This window comes from Nymphaea colorata, chromosome 9 (assembly GCF_008831285.2).
Source record: "Nymphaea colorata isolate Beijing-Zhang1983 chromosome 9, ASM883128v2, whole genome shotgun sequence".
Lineage (NCBI taxonomy): Eukaryota > Viridiplantae > Streptophyta > Magnoliopsida > Nymphaeales > Nymphaeaceae > Nymphaea > Nymphaea colorata.
Genome location: NC_045146.1, coordinates 22,584,293 through 22,612,230, shown reverse-complemented (window position 1 = coordinate 22,612,230; position 27,938 = coordinate 22,584,293). Strand labels below are relative to the sequence as shown.

Genomic DNA, 27,938 nt, shown 5'->3' with positions numbered 1-27,938 from the left:
GTGAAATATTAAAAGGGGCTTCCTCTTCTTTCTCTCTCTTCCGCTTTTCTCTCTCCTCCCTCTGGTTGTCTTTCCTCCTCTCCTCCGTCCTCTCCCCTCCTGTCCTCCTCCTCCTCTCTGAGGCGAGGGCTTTCGATCTAATAGGCGCTTCACTTTTCTGGAAATACCGGTTTTGCCCTTCGGCCATCAGAGGTCGAAGGCGACCCACCCTAGCAGCGGGCACATAAGGTGCAGAGCAAGGCTCCGTTCGGTCTAGGGTTAGGATCGGGCTTTGGTTCTTCCGCAGTGATGGGGGGCGACGGAGATTCCGGCGAACAGACCGAGCTCGTGAGCGGCTCCGGCGAGGAGGAAGGCATCCCCGTGAATATCCGGTGCTCCAACGGCTCCAAGTTCACGGTACGCGCCGATTTGGGATCCTCGGTCGCCGCTTTCAAGTCGGTCGTGGCCAAGAGTTGCGAGATCCCGGCTGATCAGCAGCGTCTCATCTACAAGGGGCGGATCCTCAAGGATGATCAGACGCTGGAGAGCTATGGTACTCCCTGCATCTCTTGGAGGGGTTTCGGGTTTCTCTTTCTTAGGGTTTGGTAGACGGACTTTAGAATGGTTAATTTTGTTGAAAAATAGTTTTGTTATCGCCGTTCATTTTTTTTTCCTCGTTTTTTTGCCCAACGTGCGACCTTCTGGAATTGATTTTTGGTGCTGGTGAATGCACGAGGTATTTTTTGCATGACGTATAATAGGAGAACATGGCCAAATTTACAGAATTATGATGTTTTCTCTTAGTCACACATTCCTCAGGAATTTTAATTGGTATTTTTTTTTTTCGAGGTAGTTACGTTTGTATCGAGATCAACTGTTTCTCCGTCGCTCTTCTTGTCGTCTATCTTCCGCAATGTTGCTCTAAATCTTGGAGTGGCTTCTTTTAAATTGCTTAGCCTACTTTAGTAATTCACGTGGGCTCGCAAATTGTTGTTTCTGACTCTGTACATTGTTTCTCAATTGGTTACGAGTTCCTTGAATTTCCATTGATTCTGTTACGTTTGCTTTTATTTCCTTCAATTTGGTTGCTTCTATCTCTCTCTTTTTTTCGAAATCGTAATTGACTGATCAAATGGGAACTCTTGTGTGTTCCACATCGAGTGTTGTGTTGGCACTATGTTGATTGGCTTCTGATTTTGTTTGCATTGACGAGTCTTTCGGCAGCTTGTGGCATAGGTAAAAACAGAGCTAGGGAATGGAGAGCATCACCCTTAAATATGTAATCTTATTCTGGTTGGTTCAATACTTCAATTAACCATGGATCTAAATGCTAAATTGGATCTCTCTAATGGTCAAAATCTGGAGTCATGCTTATGTTCCTTGTTTAGCGTACCTATGCTGTTATTCATGAATCTAAAGTTGTTTTGACGTATTAGATTTAGCATGGTGATTTCAAGTTTTTGGATTTCTTTTCAGAAACTTTTTTTCTTTCTCTCTCTTTGTGTGTTTGTGTGTGTGCGCATATATGGCATCTTAAAACTACCCAAGTTATCAATATCATATCGGCTAATGTGTATCTTATCAGTGAGACAGATATAGTGTTTTATTTGTTAATTAAAATACTATATGTTATTTTTAAAATTCATAAAATTTGAAAGTAAAGCGATACAGGCCAATTATAAGATAAAAATTGGCCGATGCACTACATAGGTAAGCAATTGACAGGGTGCTGATACTATGTTTGACAACATTGATAAATACTTCCTTTAAAGTTTAAAAAATTAAGTCCAACGCCTCTGAATTTTTCAGTCAATATAAACTCTATGCTTTTCCCATTTGGTCGCCTTTGGGCCTTGCAAGCACTGTAGGTTTGCAAGTGTTAAAGTTTAAAAGGGATGTTTAAGTTTCTTCTCTAAGCCATTTGTAAACAAGAAAAATATTTTTAGGGATTCATTCTGCTTCTATACAACCTGATCGATACCATGAAAATTGATGCTAGATCATCAAGAGTTCCCTTGAAGCTGGGTAGATAACCTGCGGGTCTTACATGCTTTGTACATGTCCAGTTTGAAAGGGAGGAGAGAGATGTAATAAGTAAAATTGCCTTTTTCAATCGTTTCTAATTGCATCATGTTGTCAGATGTCAGTGATAGAGGATCGGTACAATCATAGACTTTGTTGTCAAAACCCAAACTAGTGTCTTGAGTTGGCTATGTGGGCCGTTTTTGCAGACCAGCGACTAGTAGATTAGTCAGATACTCAGCTGACTAATCCCTGACCTGTAAATATATGTGCACACTTTGCATAGATATATATGTTTCATATTTATTTCCTTATAAATAATTGTATTTATTTATTTATAATCAATTGGCTTGGACTGTCTTGGTCTAGCTAGCCCCAATTAATCTTCTTCGGGTCGTCAATCACCTGTCTGATATTAAATTTTGACAACTTAGATCATAGATAAGTTAAACATCCTTTTTCTTCTGCGCTTTGACATATTCTCAATGCATAAAGATTTCTTTGTCAAGGACCAAGGGGGGAATATGAATTTACAGAAGGAAAGTTATTTTCGTGGATGGATATGATCAAACTACCTTGACAGATGTATTTGACCTTTTGGTTTTCTCAAACTGTATTCAAGGGAGACTGACAAGTAGTCTGTAGTCAGTTTGCAGCAGTGGGTAAGGGAATAAAAGGATCATTTTGGGCTCTTTGTATGTATTTCTAAGCCATGGATGGGAACCTTGTATAAATCTGGTCAATGATAAGGAAAAAAGTTCTTGTTTTCTTTGGTTGAGCTTGACTTTCATTTCCTGCTTCTGGGCTATTCTTGAATCTCAAGTCATTTATCTTACTAGGTCTTAGTCAAAAAGTTCATGCTTTAATCTGCTTGATGCTTCTTTTAAATGTGGGCTCAAAGCCTTCAATGATTTACCTTTATTGTTGTTTATGGAATTTATCTCCCCAATTGCATGCACTAAGTGTATGGTTCTTCTGCTTTACAACAGTTCCAGAACACTCACTTGCCTACAACCAAGAGTGATTTTGGATCATGACTGCATATATCAACAGTATGTTGAAAATATTCCAGTTGTTCTAGTTTTAATGCATGGCATAGGAAAAAAATTTTTTTGAAAGTAAAATTGTTTGAGGGATTGAAGTTGTAGGATCTTATGATGTTGTTGTCAAAATCTCATGTAGAAGTAAAAAAAACATGGATCTAAAAGCCAATGTTTTAGAAAAATAAAATTTTTTAATCATATTTCTGTTCATTTGTTTGATAAATAACCCTCTGTACCTTTTTTTCCTGTTTCTATAAATCTTTTGTGTCCTCAAATTTATTTAAAATTTTTCACATCTGAAGATTTTGCCTTGTCAAGATATAACCAAGACCAAAAATTCCAGTTGTGTTCTTGACAATCATTTGTAGTAAAGAAGGGGTGCAGGCGTGACAGGGATGGTGGCACTGTTCTTCCATCGGTTGGATTATCTATGATTCTATGCAGCTCAAGAAAAATGTTTTTTTTATCTCCAGAATTGTATTTCTTTTCCTTTTATCTTTTAAATTTGTGATTTGTCATTTGAGGTAGAACTAGAGTTTGAAATATTGAAGACCTCATATTACCGTCCTCTTAAGATGTTACTTGGGCAACCACTCTGCTATTAAACACATGGGGAGATAAAGGAGGCCGAAAAGATTCCATTTTGGGAATTGAACATCACCAGACTTAGCAACTCATCTGTCTTCTTCCTGTTCCTTTTGTGTTCTATATTTCATGAATGATGTCGTAGACTCTTAGTCATCAAAAATTATAAACTAGGAATGCATCAAAATTTGATGTCAGATGAAAAGTTATAAACTAGGAAATTGTCAAATTTTGATGTCACACTAGTATATGGACATGAATGGATGCTTAGGTGTGATAAGGGAGAATTTTAAATGATACAGAAATGATCATGCTAATGAAAATGTACAATAAGAAAAAAAAACTTGATTACCAAGTAGGTTTCATTCAGACTTGAGAAAACGGGAGAAGTGCATCTCAGCAGGTGGTTGTAAAAGTGTGTTGTGGATCATTGATGTAGTATGCTTTTCAACTATAATTTTGCTTAGTTAAAGCGCTTTTGTTTTTGTCCCTTTGCTGTTCTTTGTTTGTAATGCTCTTCTTAGTATTGATATCCATGGCTTTTATCCTTTGTGGTAACCACTTTGATTCATAGATCTTTCTATATGTGTGTGTCTAGTTTTGAACCTTCAAATACGCATCCATAACCTTCATATTAGTCTTATCATAGATTTTGTAATTGATGTCCTTTGATTTACATTCATTATCCTTAATACCTTGATAGTTTAGTCTTGTACCTAAGATTGTGATTAATTTTAAGAGACTTATTAGGACGTTAGCTAAGTGAGAGATGGTCTAGGTTCCTATCCTTTTTGGGGTAGGAACCAAAACTATTAAGGGGTGGGCTAAGATCCGCCAAATTAGGAGCCCAAGCTTAGTGTGGGAATGTGCAGAGTTACTACAGTGATATCAGAGCGTGCTTAGCACCCAGACCTAGGGTCTCACATGCATAGATGTGTGTGCCTTAAGGAGGTGGGTTGTAATACCTTAAAAGTTTAATCGTGTATCTAAGATTGTAAAGAATCTTATGGGACTTATTATAATGTTAACTAAGTAATATATTGTCTTGGTTCCTAACCTTTTTGAGGGTGGAACTGAAGCTGCTAGGGAGTGGGTTGGGATCCGCTAAATCAGGAGCCCGAGGCTAGTGTGGGCATAGGCAGGTTTGTTAAATTATTGTCGTTGACCTTATTTCCTTGGGTTGAAATCTTGAAATCTGAATAGTTGGGATAGTGCGAGTACTATGTTGCATGTGGGCATGACACCAAGCCTCTTAAATGCTAACTGGTTCTGGATTTTTCTGCACTATATACTCTGGTCATGTGCAATTTCTGTTTTTTTATAGTCGTTTGATCTTGAGCTGTCTTGTGATGGTTACCAAGCTTCAAATACACAGTATTTTACTACAAAACTCTCTTCCTTTCTGTAAGCAGTAATTGATTTATCTCTGTATCACTTGTAAATGTATCACTATTTCTATGGTGCTCTATACTATAATCACCCCTTCTGTTCATTTAGTTGTATGTTATCGGCGAGTCACACATATATTTGGTACTTTGTAAATGTTGTGCTATCAAAGCGAGAAACTAGCAAATTGTTTTAGCGGGAAAATGTGGCAGGTATTTTGAAATTATTAGAAATATATGCATGTTAGAATTGTGAAAGATTCTGATAATATCAGAAAAATCTCTAAGGAATCTTGGGAAAATTTGGGACTTCTTATGAGTTTATATTTTCCCTTGATTTTATGTGCTTGCTTTTTTCTATATTTTTATTTGCAAATAATTCTGCAGCGGCCTATTTATACTTTTAAAAATTGTTAATTGTTTGATTTCCTTTTAGTTTATTTCTGTTATTTTTACATTTGTTAGCTTTTTTGAGTGCCAACATTTGGCTAAGACACATATTATGTGGTCCCTTAATATTGGAAAACTTTGGCTTGTTATAAATATGGCTGAGATTGACTGTTGTGACTATGTCTGCAAGAGACTCTTTCTTTCCGTTTTTTGGTCATCTTGGAACATAGATACTATTTTTTGCATTTTCCCCTGTTTTTCCACTTCTCCCAATATCCGTTCGCGTATTCTCCCATCTTATTTCAGTGATGGGAGTCTGCAGTTGATTTTTCCTGCTGCTTTGGCCCATTACTAGTGCAGTATAAAAGGAGGCCTTCTTCTGATACAATTAGGTGGTCTTTGCAATCCTTTAGGGGGCGTTTGATGGCCAGTTTCTTAAAAAAAATTTCCAAAAAAAAATTTCCAGAAATATTTTTCCGTTTTTCCAAAACCAGCTTCTGTTTGTTATAGAGGAAATATTTTTCTGGAAAAAAAATTCCTTTGTTTGGTAGAAATGGTGAGGAAGAACTAGGAAGAAGGGAAGGAGGGAGCAGGAAAAGGGAGCCAAGAAGGAAGAAGGGAAGGGAGGAGGAGGAAGAAGGGAAGGGAAGGGAAGGGAAGGGAAGGGAAGGGAGGAGGAGGAAGAAGGGAAGGGAAGGGAAGGGAAGGGAGGAGGAGGAAGAAGGGAAGGGAAGGGAAGGGAGGGAGGAGAAGGAAGGGAAGGAGGGAGGAAGAAGAAGGGAGCGTGGGAAGAAGAAGGAGGAAGAAGGGAAGGGAGGAGGAGGAAGAAGGAGGAGGAGGAAAAGGGTGAGGGAAGGGAAGGGAGGAGGAAGAAGGAGGAGGAGGAAAAGGGTGAGGGAAGGGAAGGGAGGAAGAAGGAGGAAGAGGGCCATCACCGATGATGGCGACGAGGGCGTAGATGGAGAGGGAAAAAAGGGTGGGCGGCAGGCCTGCCCTTTCTCCTTCCTTTCCCATCAGCCACGATTAGAGGGGCTTCCGCCCCTCTCTTTCTCCGATTGTGAGCAGCGGACGCCGCCGGCAGAGGGTAAACTCTCTGTTGCTTCCTCCTCCCTCCTTCCCTTCTTCTTTCCTCCCTCCTCCTCCCTCCTTCCCTTCTTCTTTCCTCTCTCCTCCTCCCTCCTTTCCTCCCTCCTTCCTTCCTCCTCCCTCCTTCCCTTCTTCCCTTCTTCCTCCTCCCTCCTTCCCTTCTTCTTTCCTCCCTCCTCCTCCCTTCTTCCCTTCTTCGTCCTCCTCCCTCCTTCCCTTCTTCGTCCTCCTCCCTCCTTCCCTTCTTCTTCCTCCTCCCTCCTTCCCTTCTTCTTTCCTCCCTCCTCCTCCCTCCTTCCCTTCTTCTTCCTCCCTTCTTCCCTTCTTCTTCCTCCTCCCTCCCCTTCCCTTCTTCTTCCTCCTCCCTCCCCTTCCCTTCTTCTTCCTCCTCCCTCCTTCCCTTCTTCTTCCTCCTCCCTCCTTCCCTTCTTCTTCCTCCCTCCTTCCCTTCTTCCCTTCTTCTTCCTCCCTGTCCATTCTTCCTCCAATGGTAAAAAAAAAATTTCCGAAAAAATTTTTCCACCCGTCTGGCTGGAAATATTTTTCCGGAAATATATTTCCTGAATCACCTCCAACGGTCAAAAAAATTTATCCACGTTTGATGGAATGAGAAAAATTTTAAAAATTTGAATTTTTTTTCCGGAGCTACAGTGTTTTTCCAGCGTAACAAACGCCCCCTTTATGGAACTTTCTTATAGTAGGGGAGGTTCATTCGATATCATTGCTGACTCTTTATTTGACTGGAAGACAGTCTGTTGCATGATATAGTTGTTGCTTTGCCAGGGGCGATCTGAAGAGTCTTCCTCGATGATGCTTGCAGTGATTTGGTTTGCAAAGTATATGATTTAATGTTCTTCGTTGAATTTGTAAAATGTGAACCATGTGTGCTACTTATGTCTATATATTTTGCTACATGCAATCAACTTCTAAAGGAGCTGCATGGATGTAGAATTTTTTTGGGGTTGCATTTCCCTCTTGTATTTCATTTGATATCTTGTCCTGAAGTTTCTTTGGTTGTTGGTAGGGTTGCATGCTGATCACACAGTTCACCTGGTTCGTGGCTTTGCAGCGGCCCCAGCAGCTAATACGAATAGCACTACCAATACCACTGTTACTAATAACAGCACACAAGGTCCAGCAAGGCCACCTGCTCCTATTGACAGTGGAGGTTTGGGCCTTGGGGGCTTGCTGTTCCCAGGACTTGGTGCCAATAATCCTGGTGGAAATGGAGCATCTGGTTTATTTGGAAGTGGGCTGCCGGAGTTTGAACAAGTGCAGCAGCAGCTGACTCAGAACCCTAACATGATGAGGGAAATAATGAACATGCCTGTTGTGCAGAACCTTATGAATAATCCTGATTTAATGCGTAACTTAATTATGAGCAACCCCCAAATGCGGGAAATAATAGACAGGAATCCAGATCTTGCTCATATACTCAATGATCCTAGCACTCTTCGCCAAACCCTGGAAGCTGCACGTAATCCTGAATTGATGCGTGAGATGATGCGGAACACAGACAGGGCCATGAGCAACATTGAATCTTCTCCTGAAGGTTTTAATATGCTGAGGCGCATGTATGAAACTGTTCAGGAGCCATTCTTGAATGCAACTACAATGGCTGCAGATGGTGGAAATGATATTGGGTCAAACCCTTTTGCTGCTCTTCTGGGGAACCAAGGAGCAAACCAGGCAAGAGATCGGTCCTTGAATGCTTCTACGACTGAGTCAGAAACTACGGCTGGATCTCCTGCTCCAAACACCAATCCACTCCCTAACCCTTGGAGCAATGCACGTAAGTTTTATGCTTTACATGTATTTCTTTCTATCTTTCTTTCTTTGTGTATGTGTAATTTGTATAATGTGTTTGTGCTCGCATGATGCGTGTGTCTCATGGGACGTACATCTTTTTGATCTTTTGTCCCATTTTAAACAATTGCAGCCGCTGGAGGTGCCCCGGCCAACAATCCAGCTCCAAGGACTGGGTCGACAGTGGATGCCAGGGCTGCTGGAGCAGGGGGGATGGGTTTACCAGAACTTGATCGGATGCTTGGTGGACTCCCTGATTCCTCACTCTTGAATCAAATGATGCAAAACCCTGCTGTTTCCCAGATGATGCAAAGCCTTCTCTCTAACCCTCAGTATATGAACCAAGTAAAACATGAGTTTCTGTTATTGATACATTTGAAGTCTCAGAATGGCTACATTATTTAGGTGACCTTTTCCATGTTGTGCTCTAGATTCTTGGTCTTAATCCCCAGCTCCGAAATATGTTGGACTCGAATTCCCAGTTCAGAGAGATGATGCAGAATCCAGAGTTCCTTCGCCAACTTACTTCCCCCGAGACATTGCAGGTATTTCATGTGCTTTGGTTTGTAACTTTTTTTTGGGACCCTAGTATTTATGAACTTTCGAATTCTATGCAGCAATTCATGTCATTTCAGCAAGCCCTTTTGTCCCAGCTCAACCGCCAACAGACAAATCAGTAAGTGGCTTGAAGTTTGCCCTTTACTTATCATTGTTGAAATTCACTGTGGAGAATAATAGGATACTGTGACCAACTACCACAAGCTAACTTCTTTCGATTTTTAATCAGTTAGAGATCACCTATGTTGCCTATTCAGAAGAAAGAACATCTTGATTCTGCTTTATTTCTTTTGTGATCCCCATTTTTTTTTCTTTTCTGATCCACAATTAGTAGGCTGCTGTTTTGTCCCTAGTTAAACAGCTCAGTTAATTTAAGGCACTCATAGGAAAGACTTTTTACTGATTGCACAAAGCTCTATGAGGTTTTTTGTTTGATAGGTTGACTCTTAAAAGTTAAAACAGCCAAAGTAATCTCCTCTTCCTGTTTCACGCTGTTAAAGTCTAGCAGCCACTATATCCTTTTCAATCAAAATTCTTGCACAACCAAAAGCATCATTTATTTCATTGGGCAATATGCCTGCTTACTTTTCAGGGAACAAGGAACTGGTGGTGGTGCAGGTGGCACTGGCACTCCCAATAATCTCAACCTGGATTTGCTAATGAGCATGTTTGGTGGCCTTGGGGGAGGCAGCCTAAACGTTCCCAACACATCTAATGGTTTGATGCCTCCTCTCCCTCCCTCTCTTTCCCTTCCCGCTCCTTCCATCTCTCCCCTCTGAAAGGTTATTGTTTCTTCATTACAGTCCCGCCGGAAGAGCTTTACGCAGCCCAACTGTCTCAACTGCAAGAGATGGGCTTCTTTGACACCCAGGAGAATATTCGTGCACTGACTGCAACCCGTGGAAATGTCAGTGCAGCTGTTGAGCGCCTTCTTGGGAATCTTGGTTAGTAAGTTCACAATATGGTGGCGTTTGAGTTATTAGTTCGTCTCTTTTGCCTCCTGTACGATTTAGTCAGTTCCTCATCGATCGATCCATCTATACCTGCTGGTTAAAAAATATACCTTGAAGACCCCCAAACTTGCGCATCTGGATTTCTTTTTTTTCGCATATGAAAATAAGTACATCACTATAGAGCTGTTGAACCATATGATGTAGCTGTGATTTGTTAGCGGCCCTTTGCTCTGCCTGAGCACTTGAAGATAACATATGCTGTAAATACAATGACTGGCAAGCCGTTGGGGTCGGGTTATGGAACTATGGGTATAGATAAAATTGTAAGCCAGCACATGTTTTGTGGTGAATATTATTTTGTCATGGAGATGATGATTTATTTTGAGTGGTTTGTGGTCAGCTGCTCTCCCTCGTTTTTTTTTTTCCTCTCCAAACGTGGTGGGGTTCTCTTTTCTGCGAAACATCAATAGTTCGGTTATGGTTTTGGGGTTTCTTTCTTCTGGTTTATACTAATTCAAATTTTCTGCACTATCTAGATGATCCAAACGGGACTTTTTGCACTTCTCCTGTGGCCGTTTGGCTTTCAGCTTTATATCGTGCTGATCTGAAACTCGACCTATCGAAGATCTATGTGGGGCATTTGGCACTGGGGCGGTACCCTACGTTTCATGGCTTTGGCTTGAACATTCTTGGTATGGAGTTGCTATAACTAATGGCTACCCTACTCTGCCGACTCCTTGGGGTGTATATACATGGCTGGGTACGTATTTACCGCCATGGATATCAGTGGCTGCAAACAGGGTGGTTTCACGCTACTCCTGGCGAAATCGTGATTATCAAGGAATTAGCTTCTTCCTTCCAGGTTGTTTAGGCGTGTACCTTCTAAAGGAAGTTAGCTTGAGAAATCTTGCTATTGCCTAGATGAAGCCTGTGCTACCGGATTTCGATTGATCCATAAATGGATGATCATTCGTTAATTCTGAATCAACATGAATTTGCGTCAAGAGGTTGGAATCTGTAGCTCAAAAGCAACGGAATTTTTTTTCTCCTTTCGATGGTAGCGGATGAATGTCCATAGCCGTTGGTAAAGTAGATGAATAATCAGTGTGATTTGCAGCCAAGGGCAAGGGTCTGATCTTTCTATGTTGGCTTAGATTTGCGCGTGATTCAACATCGCCCGGACAGGATTTTGGAGTTGGAGGTAGAAAAAGGGTGCCAAAGTAAAGTTTTGTTAGGATCGGCCGAATCGGCCCATACTGGCCATATAGTCCTATTGCATACATAAAAGAACAATTGAAGGTGACGGCCATTGAAGCAACAAGTGGAAGCGATGTAAACTAATTAAAAGATCTAGAAAACCTTATTTTTGTAAACTGTGTCGGCCAATTATGGTTTCTTCAATGGGTTATCTTTCATGTCTCGCTTGGGTACTGTTTGATTGCTTGACGAAACTGTCCTGTTTTAAGTTCACGTTCGCTGTAAGTAACCAAACGTAAACAGTCGATTGTTTTGCTGTTCTTTCAATGTAATTATTTAAGTTTCATTTGAAGGACTGAAGCAAGAGCGTTCGGGGATTTTATTACTCTTGCTGCTGCGAAGCTATCGATTTTCCTGCTATTACAAGCATTCACACCTTAAAAGGGCATAGTCAGGTAAACATTTTTTTTTCTTCCTTGGGGGTGTAAAGTTGATTCAGGACTTGGGTAAGGAGCAGTACACCACTATAGCGTTGCATTGTTTACAGTCCAAAGGTACCAGCTTATAGAAATGGAACTACTGACAACCAGACTTTCATCAATCGACCAGTCCGACCTGCTAGGATACGCCCCTTGAGACACAGTAAAAAGGTTAATGGCTTTATGGTGGCAACAAGAGCAATGGATTCATCAAGCCTTAAATCGATAGGAACAGAAAGGCGTCCTAACGCTTGTGCTCCATTTTCGAAGTGAAACAAACACCATAATAGGATAGTAGAGGACTATTAATACAATTTATTTCATTATTTTATTGTTTAATGTTTAATTACATTTAATGAGTTTCACCTCAAAACAGGATGCTTACGTAGTTGACCTAACAAAATATCACATTTGCATCCGTTCTCCTACTTTTGTTCAATAATTAAATGGTATCTTAGAATATTGGTCGACATATGGTTCGTATTGAGCTAACTGACTATTGAGAAAATAACATCGTTCTATTTTTTATTAATTTATTTTGTCTGTACAGCTTTAGACAGGCCAGTAGGTGTCGGCCGAGACTGCGTATGTTTGAAGTTCAAGTTTCCGGTATATAAGAAGAAACCGACATGAATAACACTGAACTAAACCGGCATATAAGTGCACAGTATTCCGATTGAATGACACCTGACGCTTTCACTGGATTTCTTAGGCGATCTATGTGCAGAATTTACTAAGACCGCACGGTATTACCAGCAAAAAAGATTGTTAAGTACCAAACTAATTGGACAAAATATGTCATCTCTAATCTGCCTTCGGTTCGGGTTTCTTCTGAAATATATTACCTTTCCCAGATCTTAAATGTGTCAGGATATGATCTTTCCAGATTTGGCAGCACCTGCAAAAATAGCAGTTTATGGTCAATATACTATTATCCGTCGGATCATCAAATACATTTTTTCACCAGTGTCAACTACTTATATATCACTCAGTTTGAGCTCGGCTTGAGCTTGAGTCAAGCTGTACAAGGTCAGCTCTAGCTTGACTCAATAGACTGGGCCCACCTCAAGCTTGGCTTGTTCAAGCTCGTTTACCAATTCTTCATTTGACTTGATCTTTTTTTTTGGTTTGCAGTTGTAAACTATATATATGAAAAAAAAGATAACCTTAAACATGCTTGCTGAAGTTTAACCAAGTTGACTTCATGTAACTCGAATTTATAACTCGATCTCGATTCGTTTATAAGCTTGAGTTTGACTTGCTTACAAACAAGTAGAGCTCGAATCGAGCTCGACCAACCCGAGTTGGAATCGAACTCAAAGTTTGAGGGTTTTTCCAAACGGACTTGCAGACATTTGACGGTTCTGTTCTTCATTTTTTTGGTATTGGCAAATTCAATCCCGTCGTGGTTTCTCGTAAATGGGCATTAAATTTGTCTTGCTAATGAGGCAAGAGAATCAACTTCAAAAAAAGGAAGAAAGGATGACCGAGATATTTTCTAGGAGAGGAGATTTTTTCTGTCAAAATGCATAGTAATGGTAAGACGCCAATATCGCCGATACGGGTAACTCGGGAAGGAACAAAGTTCCCATTTGTTTGATAGTTCAGCATTCATGGTAAGATGCTTTGGGCTCTGCACTAAACAGGGAGGGAGAGAGAAACTATGGAGGCAGGCAACTCAGGTTTACCACTACTTAAAAGGATAGTGTATTATCGTGATAAGATTGCCATTTGGTCCCTTGGACCCTTTCATGCAGTTGCATGCGAGAAAATTTATTCTTGTGCTCTTCTCTGAAAGGAATTTTTTGCAGTACTTCAGAGACTTTGCAAGAAAGTTGAGATTGCTCTCGTTTTTTATGGCCCACTTGGATGGAGACGAATCGATTAATAATTTATCAGTATTTTAATGCTCTTAAAGCATTTTCACTACTTGCTTCTTAAGTACTTATAAATAAGTATTCTACAAAAGGTAGTGTCTCTTGTTAACTTTTTCATATTTTGGAAGTATACATATATAAAATGATTACCCTTTTCTACAACTAATTTATTTGAGCAACCTGTACTTTTTAAACCGATACTCTGTGAAATACATTTGTCGTTGTGAACATGGTTGTTTTTTAGAAAGTAATAAAGAAGGAGCTTTCTGAAAAAGATAAATGTATCTGCGGTCAGAAACCCTGAAAACGTAAGTTCTTAAAATATGGTGAATTTGCTCGCCAATAATGATTCTGATTGCTACATGTTTCCATATTAATGAGGAGGTGGTAAATACTGAATGATACTAGTGAACAATCAGAAGGCCAACGAATCGATTCCTGGACGTTGTTTTATAACCCACACTTACCAAGAAAGGATTCACGCGCGTATCTGAATTACCAAAAAAAACGGAAGGTCGTTTCCCGCCAGTATCTCCTAAACCTCCTTCTCTTTTTCTGCTGAAGAAATGGAAAGAAAAGAAGACTCGTCTGTGGCCATTTGTGACGGGAAAGAGAAAGGAAAGGCGAAACCGAGATCCCGTAGCCAAGAGAAGGATATTACAGGACTTCTCAAAGGCCACCCCCTTTAGACGGGAGGCAAGTATGCATTTTTGTTCTGATGCTGATACAAGGTTCTTGTATGGTTGTTCTTATGCTTGTTGTATTGGATGAATGGATTCCTATGATAGTTTTTGTGCTTATTCTATAGAGTTCCTTTGATTTTTTTAGTACTTATCCTATCTTTTCTCTGTTGAGCGTTTCTGATGATACCCCAGTTGTTTCTTTTGAGTTTGCCTGAAGCCTGAAGGGATTGGTTGTTGGGTAATCGGAATGTTCGTCTGTTGTGGTAAAACGAACTTCGCTTTGTATGGGGAATCGAATAAATCAAATTCATTTAAACGATATAGCGATTGGGGATTGGCTTGGATTTCAAGCATTTGACAATGCATTTGTTGGGTTTATTGATTCATGGTGGTCTTGAACCAGGGTGCTTATTCTACATCTTTTCGGCAGAAATCATATTTGGGCAATTTAAATTGCTCCTATCTGATTACTTGGAGACATGATACAGCCGAAAGAGTATGCAGAAAGTTTCGTCGTGATCCAGTGAAGTGCGGGATTTGCTTTTGCCGACTTGATGAGACGAACTTTGATTGATTTCTTTGTACTTGATTTTCTACAATTTGGAATTTTCGACATGCTTTCATGCACACTGAAAACAAATTCCAGGACCCTTGTCTGGTCTCAATTTTTTTATTTGCCTCGGGATTATGTCCAAGCACTAGCATGAGATCTAATGTTATTGGGAACAGTTCAAAACTGACCAATTAATTTGATTGTGCATTCAAGTTCATAATTATAGCTGCAGTTCTGGAAGACTCGTTGAAGATGCTGAATGCTTTAGTCCTCGACCATAGTTTTATTATGTACAACAATTTATAAATACATATGGTTTACATACAAAAGCTACTTGACAATTTGTATCCTTTAGTTGAAGAATGCGTTCCTATACATGCCCTTCCAAATTATCCTGCACACTTGAATCTCTTTTCAAGGTCAATCTGTCTCTTAAATCCATATTTAAGTTCCAAAACTAACACTTCGAGTTGCGAACTAGCTATTTGCAAGTGACCTCTAGTAATTGAAAGGTTGCAGTAAGAGATTTGCCTGTGAGGAACTTGGTTTATACCACCTACAATGTAGATATCTTTCACAACTTCAACTTTTTCATTATATGCTGAAAACAAATGTGTTTTGCCTTTCTCACTGTTCTATTCATGGCAAAATGTTTTTTCTTTTCCATTTTTCCTTTTTAGTATTAGGAGGCTGGGGTTCGGCAACATGATGTTGATGTATGTGCGCGTGCATGTATCTAAGTATCACTATCGCATGTGTGATTGTCTATGCAAATGCATTAGTTTATATATGTCTTTTGCTTTTCTAGTAGAGTTAGATGGTATTCAAACGATTGGCTCAGTTTTGTATCATGGTTGAGGCAAACGCCTTCAGTTTTGTGACTCTAATTCTGGGAGAGTCTTTCTTGCCTCTAAGCCTTTTTCTTATTCAACTCTTACCTGAGGAACTTCATTCTTCCAATTTGACTGCATGAAGGAGATTGCTCTGTTGCTTGATCTTGATGTATTGGAATGCTTGAACCGACTGAGCAGTATGGGTTGTTGTGTTAACTTATTGGCTGACGGAAAATTTATGAGTATGTGTGAGCAACTGTCAAGCTGGAAAACCTATTTGTGACAGGAATCAGTAACTGCACTCAGAGAAAATGGTGGCATTAAGAGATGCACAGAACAAACATGACAATTTGTTTCTGAAACCTCTGGCAGATTCATCCTTACAAAAACATGGAGAAATTGCAAGGCTTTCTGCACCCAGAAAAGGGAATCTTACGTGCTCAGATCCTGAATGCCAACAATCAGCATGCTGCAGCTGTTCAAAAGGGACCTTTGTGTATGCCTATGGGAAACCAAAGGCACGACCATTCGACTTAAATGTTTCTAACGATGAAAGCTTAAGTTTAGATGCTCCTAGTGAAGAGAAAAATTCAGGCAGCCCGTATACTCGGCCACATAAAGGGACGAGTAATCAAATTGCAATATTTGGCTCAGCTTCTTCGGCTTCCACTCAGACTTGCTCGCCGCATGGTCATTTAGTTTCCCATAAGCTGAACACCGGGTCAACCTTAAGAGAAATGAGCAATACTACCGTGTGTCCCACGGCAGTTGATTCTCAGGAGATGTTTGTCCAGCACTGGAAGCAGCGATTTATTCGCCTGCAGGCATTCTTGAAGCAATGTGATGAATGCGAGGAATATATTCACAGTAAGTGTGCACTTTCTTTACTTCAATCGGAAGAATTGTCATCGATTCTATTATTTTTATCATTTTCTAAAATCTGGGCTGCATGGTTGTTTTTTCCTTTTCAGCACCATCAAATGGACATCTCATGTAACTAAATTTGCTTGGTGACTCGTCTCTCCTGAATTACTTAAGCTTTAAACGTACAGATATTATTTTTTAAAAAATAAAAGGTCGGGTGCACCAGTAACCACCAGACAGTCTTGTGAAGTTGAAATTGCTCTAGATAAAGTTCTATAATATACGTTGCATTTAAGTGCCTTTGAGATATATGTCTTTCGTTCAATCTTGTCTCTCCCATTTTATTGACAAAAGACTTGCTCAAACTCTTTTGATTCAGTGTTACGATCCCTATCAGCAGTTGGTCGAAGTAGACATGCTTCTCATCTGGAGGAAAGGGCAGTCCATCTTTTGTTAGAGGAAGGTGATATGTCTAGACAATATTTCATAAAGCTGAATTATAGGTTCTTCTATGATTCATTTATTCTATAAAAAAGAACAAGGTTTTGCTGACTCTCTCTCCATCTTTAACACTTTCAGGCAGAGAATTACATCGTATGAAGACCCTGAATATTTTCGGAAAGTTACAGGCATATTCAGAAAAATGACATTTTTCTATGGACATACAAAGTGTTGCAACCTTTGGCTTCTTTAATTATATGGTATATGTAAATCTATTTTAAGTACTGAGTGATCTGATTATTGGATTTTTTCTAGAGTGGTTTTTGGATCTGCCATTTATATTAAAGTTCATTTTTGTCTGTGTCCATTTTTGAAATTCTTAAACCTGTCAGTGAGGCCTTGCTTTAATTTCTGCACTGTAGCAGTTGCAGTTATATCCAGGCTGCTGTTTGAATCAGACAGCCTTCTTCCCAATCTCCTCCCTGTGTCATTTATCTCAGTTAATTCATTTTCCTTTTTTCTTGGATATTCTTGCATAACTACACACCAGTTCCTTCAGCCCCAGCAAGAAAATTAATTGAAGAAGACAGTCTAGTTAGGCTCATACGCATAGGTGCTTCATGGGATCGTCATAACATACAGAGTCCACCTACCATAGGCTCCATGTTTAACGTTCTTACTACACCATAGTGCAGGGCGACATGTGTATGTTGAAGAAGTCACATGGACACTCTGAATTGACGACATCCCAGTAACTGCGGGCTTTGGTACATGGGAGTTAAAACTCAAGAATCTTAATTAGAAATAATGGGGTGGTGAAGGCAGAAAAATGAAACTTCCTTTGTCAGTTATCCAGATGTGGCGGTTGGCTCAACTTCCTAATCCAGTTTTAGGAATTTTTTTTTCCTTATTCAAAGTTGCAGCTGCAGGGCCGCAGGACATTGCATTTTCCTTTCCATATCTGTGAGTTCAGCAAGAAACTATTTGCACTACTAGGAAACAGACGAAGGTAAACGCCCAATGCATCAAATTGATACAAAGACAATTGTCCGCCATTGTCTTTCATATCCAAAAAAAGGAAAGAATTGGTAGGCAGTACATCTCCGAAGTACATCAATCTACAAAACACAGAAATGGTTCGTCACCCTTCCCCCAAAACATGGCCACCTACAAATAATCAGGCGCCATTAACCAATATATCCACCTGTATTGGTTGAATACAGTGCCAAAGGGAAAAAAAAAAGAGTATATTACATCAGCCACAACAAAGAAAAAGACGAAAGGAATTGCAGTATCCTCTGTTCAAGAAAAGCCATAGGTACCAACCAGCTACCAACTTGAAATATCATCGTCTTCCTTTACCTTCCCTCTATCCAAGCCACTCACCAACTTGTGATCCACACCCCAACTTAAGATCTAAAACAAGATCACGACTGCAACCTTCTTCCATATCAACAGGAGCAGGCAGATTCAGATCCAGAACACAACTTTTTCCATTATTTGATTGTTGGTCATCACAGTGCTGCCGCGGTTCATTGCCAACCAAGTGGCACCTCTTATGCCTATCAAGAGCCTGCTCACTAGGGAACACCTTCAAGCACTCACTACACCTATGTTGACACATTACCTTCATCTTCCTAATATGATCAACCCCATAATGGTCATCACCACCGCCATCGTCATGAATCATTTTCTCACCATGTTCATTCTCACCATGCCTGGCAAAGCAACCCTTGACATTCTTGTGGGTGGCCCTGTGCCCACCCAGCGCTTGGTGGGACCCAAAAACCTTGTTACAAGTGCAGCACTCGAATCGGCAACTGGGCTGAGGTGGGTCCAGGGTGAGGGATAGGAGCAGTCCATCATCGGGGATCGGCGCACGAGGCCCAGCACCAGCATCAGCAGAAGAGGTAGTTGAGAGCATGACCAGGCACCTTGCAACCTCTTCTTCCTCGCCCCCAACTTGAGAAACGGAGGGCTCTGGCTGTGTGGCCGGTGCCGGCCGCCGGATGTTCGGCGGGGGGTTGATACCACGCCATTGCCGCTCTGGGTGGCATCGCATGTGCCCGAACAGCGCCTTCCATGACCAGAACCGCTTGCCGCACTCTGTACACGGATGAACTGCCAATCCCCCTGCTGGATCCCCGCTGGCGATGCCGATCGCTTTCTGCCTGTACGGCCGCTTCGCGGGCTTTGTCTCTTCGGTGGCGGAGCTTTCTACGATATCCCACTGGCAGAATTGCTTGCCGGTGGTAGCGGGTCGAGGGAATTCCGATCTCTTTCTCTTCTTCCGCTTCTTGGGTTCTTCGTATTGATCAAGCGGTGTGGCGATCACGCTCTCTAGGCTGGGTTGTCTCTGCTGTTCAAAAGGATTCATGGGTTTCTTTACTTTTCACGCACAGGGAGACAGAGAGGTTTCTTCTTCCTGTGTTGTCTTGCACGGGAGAGAGCGAGAAAGGGAGAGAGGCGGTTTTGGTAACTGCTCTTATTTTTGAAAAGCGAAGAGGTGGGAAGAATCTGTCGTCCTGCGACTCCTGTCATCTATCCGATATGGTTCGCTGCTCCCAGGAACCAAATGCAGAAAGACAGAGAGACGAGGATGAATCCCATCGTAATGGAAGAATTTGGTTAAATTGCCAAACATGAAGATATTATGATTTGAAAGATAACCATAGGAGCATGAAGGCCACCCGCCATTAAAGAATTTACTAAACCAGTAAATAGAAAGTTCGCATTATCAGAAAACACATGTAGGAGAACGTCGTTGCCGCATGTTCATTTCTAAATTCTACGTATATGTACGTTGGTGGAATCACCAAGAAACTTCATGACATAATGATATCTTAGGTAATGCAAGGCAAAGCATAATACTCCTTAGGTGTTCATGCACATACAGTGAGATAAGAAGGCAAGAGAGAGCAAGAAAACTGGCTATTCATTTTATAAGCTTCAGTTTATATCCCAATTTGTCATTAAAACAGTCATATATAATTGAAAATTTTTCTGGAGCTTATAAACCTATATGCTATCTGTTTTCTAATGCATGATCTTTTTTAAGTGCCAAGTGAAGCTAACTATAGAGTGTGCTGGGATCTTCTATACCTTATGCCATTTGATCGAAGTCAGACTCAAATTAGATTTGTACTTGAAATTATGAAATCAAATTTGGATCTCACAGGGTCTGATCCGATTCTTGCATAATTTCCAAAATCGGGGATTCAGATAACTGAACTGTACATCCAAATCTGAAGCATACTCAAGATTCAAAGCAGCTAAAAGATAAACCACGCAAGGAAAAGTTTTTTGATATTTATGGGTTTCCTTTTACAGTAAAAGCTTTTAAAACATGATGGCTTTTTCCTATTGAGTACTTAGAAATTTTAATCTCCTCTAAATAGTTTTTTAGCAGCACCATTGCAAGAGAGTTAGTAGAATTTTCATTGCATTTAAGATTTGTGTGAGTATGATATATATGCAGTATTTGCCCCATCACCTTGCTATATATATATATATATCATGATAAATATTACTATACATGCTCCGTCGCTGAACTATTATGATCAAGACTCACATATGCTAATATCATCACTAACCATACACATATACGAAAATTAAATTGCCAGTCAGACAAACTAGAGAGATTAAAATACTCTTTGCTGCATAATAAATGTTTGAATGTCTTGTGGTTATTATAGATCTAAATGCTAGGCTGTACAACTGTTCTTAGGTTCAGATAGCAGACATTCAATGTTTAAAAATGGCATCGATTTCTTTTCAGAAATTTAGGCAACGGGAAAATACATCCCGCATTTGCTTATGCACTTTAAATTAGTCCTCGAGGCCCAGAAAGTCGCCTGTCGAAGTTGTTTTTTTTTTTCTATAACACGATATATATAAATAGCTTTAAAAAGGAAAAATATTAGACAAATAACACATAAATATTTTGTAGTGACATAAATCTTACATTTTACTACTGATCTGCACGATAGAAAAGTTGTATTTGTCCTAAAAATGCGCCTGTAGGAACGAATTGGAAGTGTATATGTATATATATATATATGCACGTCAAATAGTTTAATGATATGAGGGATGCAATAGTACATGATACAGTTCTTTGAGCCCAGTGTAGATGTAAATATATGATTCCAAGTTAATTGCCTCAAATTAAGAGCCTGGAATCTACCGATTCTAAGACAAGAGGCGTACGGTTTCACTAAAATTTAGTGATTAAGATATATTTTTCACATCTTGTTTAATGATGCTGCACATTGGCACAAAATAGTTATATATATAAAAAAAAGAAAGCAGACTCGAAGGGCGTCCGACCATCAGACAGCTACTGGGCATATGTCCCTTGAATATTTGTCCTCCTATCTTAAGGTAGAATGTAGATGTAAGATTCAATAAATATGGAATTGCCGAGGAGCCGAAATATCATTTTTCAAAAATTTTTATATGGGATGTACATGTAATTCTGAATTCACAGCCAAGCGGCTCTAATTCTAAATTTGGGTCGTCGGCACGGCCTGACCTCAGGGACCTAGCGGACCCACCAGGCAGGTCTGGGTCCAGTACGGCCAAGCCAAGTTGGGCACGGTCAAGAATCCACCGACATGCTAAAACAACCTGGATTGCAGTGTAAGGCAGCTTATCTAACTTGCACATTAAATTGGCCTGTCTGCCACAAGCTTAGCCTGCAACCTTCCCTGCCATCAACTGTGGGATGTTGACTACTCATCGCTGTCTATCTCTCCCAGTCTTGCTCCTCGGATTTGGATCTGCTTCATGATCCAAACCTGGATATGCGGGTTATGGGCACCTGACTGACAGCAACCCAAGTGAGAGTGAGAGTGAAAAACTGAGATGCCCATCTGCATTTGGATCTGGATCCAAATCTAGACTCGAATCTCTCGAGCATCATGTTGTGCTGTAGTAATACAGGGTTTCAGCTTAAAGAAGGAGTACGTGAAGCACGATCTGATAGAAGGGGCCAAAACACTGTGACGAATACAGACAGACAGTTTGATCATACGCATTTCTTTTAAAAAAAAAAAGTGGCATCGGTACTCCTATCACATCATATTTTTTATTGTACAACTACTGGGAAAAGAAAAAAAATGAAAAATTTCATTACCAATTAAGCAATTAGTTATAAAATACTTTTTGTGTAGAAATATATTTATATGCTAATAGATGCAGAGCTAGTATTATCATACCTACATTTAAGTTGTTCAAAGCTAATTCCCTAGCGAGATGGGAAGTAGCAATCAGGTCCGCTCATTAGAAAAGAAGTTCCAAGTTTTTCTGATGATTGATGACGATGGATGCATTAAATATAATATATTTACTTGGAACATGCACCACGCGCAGATTTGATATTCTTGTCCCTATTATTGATCATGCTTTCTTTAAATCTTTCGCTTTGATGTAAAGCGTTCTACTTCACATTACAAACGAACTGCAAATGAAAGAAATTCTCAGATCCATTAATGGTGAACTAAAATTAATGTGTCATATTGAAAAGGCAGGTTTGGTAGCACCGTCATAAATATATTTGCAAATTTTTTTTTTGCTTGATAAGCACTATCAAATGCATGCTCAAATTGCACCAAGATTCGGTGACATAAAATATTCAAAGATGTTTGAATAAATAACCGAATAGAGGTAGAACACAATACGAGTTTCATGTTCTGCAAAGTAACTAGATATTTGGTAGATCGCTTGATTAATATTTTATTAATTAATCAAGCAAATAGGCGCATCTGGCGATTTAAATCAATCAAAATTATCTCAAAATACGTATCCATAATAAGTTCTCTTTCTATGATGAAACTAGCCGAATGGATGATGCCTTGATATTCGCAAACAATCAAGAAGTCGTTTGAACAAGAACATGAAGAAAACTCAGAAGGTATCTTTTTGACTTTTAAAATTCGACCTATGCATAAAAATATATTTGGATCTGATCCTTATTTTCCCCACCAAAAAAAAAAATCCAACACAGTTGCCCTATATGGAAAAAAAAAAATACATGTGAATATGAAATTATTATATGATACTGGCCTCGAAGGTACTCAATCATTGAGATGAAATCTGATACCTTTTCTTTCCATGTTACAAATTAAACTTCACAAATGTGACCGTACGCTATATATTTAACCTATTGCGAAATTATGAGTTCGGATCATGCAGAAAGGTTTTTGCTTGCTGATTATGCCTCACAAAATTATAAGTTGTTTTTAATATGTCTAACCATATAAAGAGTCGAGAAATATACATACAGATATTTCAATAGAGAAGGATCAACCTAATCTGATGTATAAGATCAGATTCTATGAGTGCTTAAGAATTAAAATTAACACTGTTAATGTAAGAACTTTGTAGTATCTATTATGTTATATATCTGCATTTACTTATATATAGCCTGAGATGGCACGCAAAGAGCGTGTTATGGTTGTTAAGTTGCAGAGGAAAGAGGAGAGAGAATCCATACGGTCTCTCTGCAACTTGCCGGCCGTGCGGGTTTCAGTCGATGACGTCATCCCTACGATTCACAAATTGCGATGGAGAAGAGAGACGGAGACAACACTCTCTCTCTCTCTCTCTGTGCGTTCCCGTCGCCATGGCGGTTTAGAAATTCAATGCTGCAAAACGACAGAGATTGCTTCAGACTGAGCGACTGCACGTCTCTGAATCTCCATCACACGCACCCTTCTTCTTCCGTCTCTCCACCTCCCTTCTACGTGACCGAGCATCATCAAGTCTCTCCATTAATTAACCCTCCTTATCAGAAAGGCGCCATTATGATGAAAGAAACAAAAACTCATCTTTCTTCTTCTTCTTCTTCTTCTTCTTCTTCTTAAGAACACGTATGCTCAAACTTTTTAAAGAAGAAGAAACCGGAAGAAAAAGGGAGAGGGAAATTGAAGGCGCGAAATGGTAGCGATAGTTATGATATTAATTGATCTTGATGGTGATGATAGATGATACTTAGTAATAGGAGAAAAAAAAAAATAAAAAAAGTGAAGAAGTCTCATTAGATCAACCTTGACGTAGAGGGGCGCATAGAGAAATCTATATTCTTTGCTCTACCACCACCACTACCATCGTCGTCTTGGAAGGTGGCGGTGGCCGTGGTGCCCGCAGAATTAGCAGTTAGGTTATGAACAAGCTCCATGAATGAAGCAGACTGCGCGTTCTCCCCCTCCTCGTTTCTCTTCTCTCCTTCTTCGCCCTCCTCTTCCTCTTCCTCCTCCTCGGCCTCTTCTTCTTCCTCCTCCTCCTCTTCCTCATCACCATCCCCTTCTTGCTCATCGTCTTCCCCTTCCCTACCTTCTTCTTCGTCCTGATCAATGTTCTGATCCTTCGCACTGCAGTTCAACAGTCCCAACTTCTTAATGTTTCTTCCCATTTTCCTGGCCGTCTGCCTAGTAATAAGGCCAAAGTTACTAGGCTCCGCCTCCTTATCGTTCCGGCCACCCTCGACGGGGAATATTGCGTCCAGGAGCTCGGACCTTGACGGCGGTCCACCGGCGGCGAGGTTCTCATCCCCGGAGGAGGCCTTGCCGGTGTAGAGCAGGTCCAATTGGTGGAAGTAGGGGCAGGTCTTGGAGCGCTGGCCTGGTCGCCGCTTGCCGGTGTTCTTAGCCTTCCTGAAGTACTTGTTGATGTTTTCCCACTTCTCCTTGCACCTCTTGGCGCTCCTTTCGTAGCCCAAGGCCGCCATGGCCGAGCTGACCTCCTCCCACAGCGGTCCCTTTAGGCCGGGCTCCTGGAACCTCCGCTCAAACCCACTTCTCACCTTGATCAAAGCGTTCACCTCTGACTTGGGCCACCTCCTGATGCTGTTGTTGCTGTTCTGGTTATTGCCTCCCTCGCTGCCGTCATTGCGGCGGTCAGTGTCTGAGGCCTCGGGCTGAGCGCCGCTCTCATGGCTGCCGGCTTCCCTCTTGGGCAGCCGCAGCGTCTCTCCGGTGATTTTTTCGAGGAAGGTCACGATGGCAGCCTCCCGCGACGCCGCCGCGGCCTCCTCCTGAGCCCTCAGCGATTTCTCGCGGGTGAGCCTCGCCGCCTCCTGCCGCCGCCACTCCTCCTCACGGCTCTGCCGCTCCCGGTCCCTCCTTTCCATGACCTCCATGAACCGGCGGTGCAGCGCCTCCTGGTGCTCCATGATTTGGTTCACAAGCCTCTCGAAGAAGGCAGCTATCGATGCCAACTTCTGCTGCTGCTTCTTCCTCTTCTTCTTCTTTGCCTTCTGCTGCTGATGCTGCTGCTGCTGCTGAACGTTCTGTATCTTCTTAAGGGACCCCTCCTCGTCTGCAGACGTCTCGGACGCGAAGTCGACGTGTGCAGCCGCCATTTCCGGCACCATGCTCGGCTTCGCCATGGGAGGGGGAGGGTTGTCTCCAGTGAGGGCCGAGCCAGAGCCTGCTTGAAGGTCCCCTGAGAAGCCAACGTTGTAGATGGCCTCGAGCTCGCTGAACATGCGGTAGCTGGTTGTGCTGCTGCTTTTGCTTTCCGGCGGCTCGTTTTCTTCTCCACCCTTCCTGTATCTCTTGGTACTGTTGTTGGTCGTGGTGGTGGCAGCAGCTCTGGAGTTAATGTTGTGGATCGAATCTGAAAGCCTCCTGCAGAATTGATGGACAGGAGTAGTGTGAGGAGCGGAACAGCCATGGATAAGTCGCAATGAATCAGAACCAGTGGATATGTGCTTGTTTCTTCTCAAATCTATGACGAAGCGAATCATTTCCCAAGCATTTAATTTGGCACGCTACAAATTCCGAAGAATCTTTTTTTCTTTTTTATTGGGTTACAATGCATCTTGGGAATATCAATCTAGATTTGAGTTAAGAATCAAGAGGGCGGAACAAGGAAAAAGAGAGAGAGAGAGAGAGAGAGAGGAGTTTGATAATCTGTCTCAAGATAATAAAGGTGTCCCTGATATTATAGCGAGCTAGCTAGGCTGTAAATGAGATAAAAGATTAGAAACTTGAATTGATTATTCAAGAGACTCTTGCATGTCTAAGAGTCTCTACTGCGAATCCCACCCTAGACCACAGATTGCAGGAGCGAAGTGATAGTTAAGCAAAAAAAGAGAGAAAAAGCGCACAAAAAGTTTGAATTTAGAACAAGAAAGAAACAGTTGGGAAGGCACTACTGTTTCTTCTCATGGCACTTTACCAGACTGGTCCTCTGACGGAATTGGTAGGGCTTCTCGCAGCTCCTTCCTCTCTCGGCCATCTTCGATCGGCGGCCTCATCGGCAAGGGAGACATCTTCGTCCGGAAAATGGTGCCTCTCTCGGCTGCAGCCGGGCTCGCTTGTGTCCACAAGAGGGCGGAAGCTGGATATGAAAGGAAGGAGACGGGAGGGAGGGTTGTCCGGCTGGGACTCGAGAACCAAATGTGGCGGTGGCGGCGGTGGCGGAGGCTGTGGCGGCGATGATGGTGGTGGTGGAGGGTGCAACCACCTTGCTGGCTGCTGCAAGCTCTGAAACTCGAGAAACGGCTGAAACTGGTGGTGGTATTGATACCCTCTGTTCTGCTGCTGCTGCTGCTGCTGCTGCTGCTGATGTTGCTGCTGAAGCTGCAGGTGGTGGGGATGCTTCTGTTGAGATGACGGGTTCAGGTCATTGGAGAGAGTGAAAAGAGCAGAACCATCCACCATGAATTGCTGCAACTCTGGAATTCCATACCCAGGTTGCATTTTTTTCTTTTTGCCCTCTCTCTCTCAACCCCTTTCTCTCTCGTTCTCCCTTCCCTTCCCCCCCCCCTCCTCCAAGATCATGAAAACCCTAAACCCATTGAAAATGGAAGCCCTCCCCTCTTCCAAAAATGGTTCTTCGGTCTGGCCTTGACAAAAGGGACCGACGGTAAGTAGAAAAGAAGACAGAGAATACGAAAGGCAATTCCTAATGCTGCAACTCCATTGCTCGTCTGCTCCTCATTCCTTGGCCTCCTCCATGATTTTCTGAAAACCCTAACGCTCTCCCTCTCCGCAGATGGAACTTGGGATGATGATTAAAGCGTCTCCCTCTCTCTCTCTCTACATGGAACGAGGGGTTGATGATTTTGAGTTACGTGACGTCATGAAAACAAATCTAGGGAGGCATAAAAAGAAGAACTTTTATGCAAACAACGACGACGGCAGGATGATCTTTACCTTCATTTTGTTTGTTTATAAAGAAGTTCGGAAAATAAATACGTTATTTTTTTGTTTTATTCTTCGCTGCCTTTTGCGCCAAGGGGGGGGCAGGAGGCGTACGAATTGGAAGTTCTCCGTGCTCTTTTACTTTCCTGCCCCTGTGATTGCGTAAATTGACGGACGTTCAACGAGTCTTCTGAAGCGAAATGGAGAGAAAGTTGGTGAAAACGAGGGAGCGGAGGTGCCCTGAGGAAACTCATTTAACGTTCGATTTTCATTTCTGGCGTTCAGAAGAGTGTACTTTTACGGAACGGAGATGGGGATGTTGGGGGTATGCAGCGGACATGCAGACTCTTCGGAGGGCCATTTTGGTCATTACGTAGAGAGAGAAAGTGTGTGTGTACTAGACAGAACTAACGTGCCACTATGCTGCAGAGGAAGCATTGAATGCTCGCTCTCTCTCTCTCTCTCTAAAATGGAGCAGCTCAGAGTTAAAGAGGCCACAAGCCAAAGCCCCTCTCTCTCTCATATTAATGTCTAATTCGAGCAAGCTTCCTAGCGCAGAGACATGCAGACCGGAAATTAAAACGACCTCCTCACTCTAAAAGTCGACGCTCTTTCTCTCTCTACAACAGGCGAGTCAACGTCTTCTATCTCATTCCTTCATACACAGAAAGTAATAATAATATCGTGAATGTGCTAACTGATAGAATTATTAGGATCATTTTTTTTCCTTTCCTCCCTTAACCCAAATCTCTCTTTTTAATGATTGTTCCATCTTAAACCTGAAACGAATTGGCACATGGGTAGCATCTCTCGTACAAGTCCATATCTAGTTTTGTTTTTTTTTTATTACTTGCCAACTATTAACTTTTTTTTTTTAATATCAAATTAATATCATGTATTTGAATTATCATAATTTGAACAGGTGCACCCAACTCTTTTTCAGCTCATGATAAGGGGAATCCTGGCTCTAAGATGCGACCTCTAATCATCATCATCATCATCATATGAACGAACGAAGGTGAGCCGAGCCGAGCCGAGCCGAGCGAAGCCGAGCCG

At 41.4% G+C, this 27,938-nt stretch overlaps 4 protein-coding genes across 6 annotated transcripts; 2 read left to right on the top strand and 2 right to left on the bottom strand.

Annotated features, from left to right (window-relative positions):
- Positions 1-3: 3 nt before the first annotated feature.
- Positions 4-10,206, top strand: LOC116260559 (ubiquitin domain-containing protein DSK2a-like). Its single transcript, XM_031639004.2, has 7 exons — positions 4-532; positions 7,515-8,282; positions 8,430-8,641; positions 8,728-8,841; positions 8,914-8,972; positions 9,447-9,571; positions 9,658-10,206. Exons 1-7 carry the CDS (start codon positions 289-291, stop codon positions 9,801-9,803), a joined length of 1,668 nt encoding a protein of 555 aa, XP_031494864.1. The 5' UTR covers positions 4-288; the 3' UTR covers positions 9,804-10,206.
- A 1,176-nt stretch (positions 10,207-11,382) lies between these two features.
- LOC116261078 (uncharacterized) lies at positions 11,383-17,080 on the top strand. 3 transcript variants are annotated; one of them, XM_031639684.2, is made up of 5 exons: positions 11,383-11,459; positions 13,925-14,056; positions 15,716-16,296; positions 16,673-16,756; positions 16,873-17,080. In XM_031639684.2, the coding sequence occupies exons 3-5, from the start codon at positions 15,741-15,743 to the stop codon at positions 16,938-16,940; spliced, it is 708 nt and encodes a 235-aa protein (XP_031495544.1). In that variant the 5' UTR covers positions 11,383-11,459; positions 13,925-14,056; positions 15,716-15,740; the 3' UTR covers positions 16,941-17,080. The 3 variants fall into 3 exon arrangements, with proteins under 3 accessions (XP_031495544.1, XP_031495545.1, XP_049935631.1); XM_031639685.2 differs by lacking the exon at positions 11,383-11,459 and having other exon boundaries at positions 13,765-14,060; XM_050079674.1 differs by lacking the exon at positions 11,383-11,459 and having other exon boundaries at positions 13,765-14,056; positions 16,877-16,931.
- Positions 17,081-17,927: 847 nt separating this feature from the next.
- LOC126410403 (zinc finger protein ZAT3-like) lies at positions 17,928-19,309 on the bottom strand. Its single transcript, XM_050079705.1, has one exon. It carries the CDS (start codon positions 19,109-19,111, stop codon positions 18,104-18,106), a length of 1,008 nt encoding a protein of 335 aa, XP_049935662.1. The 5' UTR covers positions 19,112-19,309; the 3' UTR covers positions 17,928-18,103.
- A 4,348-nt stretch (positions 19,310-23,657) lies between these two features.
- LOC116260691 (trihelix transcription factor GT-2-like) lies at positions 23,658-26,892 on the bottom strand. Its single transcript, XM_031639129.2, has 2 exons — positions 25,915-26,892; positions 23,658-25,361 (listed from the first exon to the last, which is right to left on the bottom strand). Exons 1-2 carry the CDS (start codon positions 26,436-26,438, stop codon positions 23,771-23,773), a joined length of 2,115 nt encoding a protein of 704 aa, XP_031494989.2. The 5' UTR covers positions 26,439-26,892; the 3' UTR covers positions 23,658-23,770.
- Between the last annotated feature and the right edge of the window lie 1,046 nt (positions 26,893-27,938).

What these genes read in the sequence shown, in the direction of transcription:
- LOC116260559 (XM_031639004.2), top strand. Translation starts at nt 289, where the DNA reads ATGGGGGGCGACGGAGATTCCGGCGAACAGACCGAGCTCGTGAGCGGC. An exon ending in ACCCTCAGTATATGAACCAA is followed by an intron (nt 8,642 to 8,727) that starts GTAAAACATGAG and finishes GTTGTGCTCTAG; the next exon opens with ATTCTTGGTCTTAATCCCCA. An exon ending in CTTCCCCCGAGACATTGCAG is followed by an intron (nt 8,842 to 8,913) that starts GTATTTCATGTG and finishes AATTCTATGCAG; the next exon opens with CAATTCATGTCATTTCAGCA.
- LOC116261078 (XM_031639684.2), top strand. Translation starts at nt 15,741, where the DNA reads ATGGTGGCATTAAGAGATGCACAGAACAAACATGACAATTTGTTTCTG. An exon ending in ATGCGAGGAATATATTCACA is followed by an intron (nt 16,297 to 16,672) that starts GTAAGTGTGCAC and finishes CTTTTGATTCAG; the next exon opens with TGTTACGATCCCTATCAGCA. An exon ending in CCATCTTTTGTTAGAGGAAG is followed by an intron (nt 16,757 to 16,872) that starts GTGATATGTCTA and finishes TAACACTTTCAG; the next exon opens with GCAGAGAATTACATCGTATG.
- LOC126410403 (XM_050079705.1), bottom strand. Translation starts at nt 19,111, where the DNA reads ATGAATCCTTTTGAACAGCAGAGACAACCCAGCCTAGAGAGCGTGATC.
- LOC116260691 (XM_031639129.2), bottom strand. Translation starts at nt 26,438, where the DNA reads ATGCAACCTGGGTATGGAATTCCAGAGTTGCAGCAATTCATGGTGGAT. An exon ending in TCCGTCAGAGGACCAGTCTG is followed by an intron (nt 25,362 to 25,914) that starts GTAAAGTGCCAT and finishes TCAATTCTGCAG; the next exon opens with GAGGCTTTCAGATTCGATCC.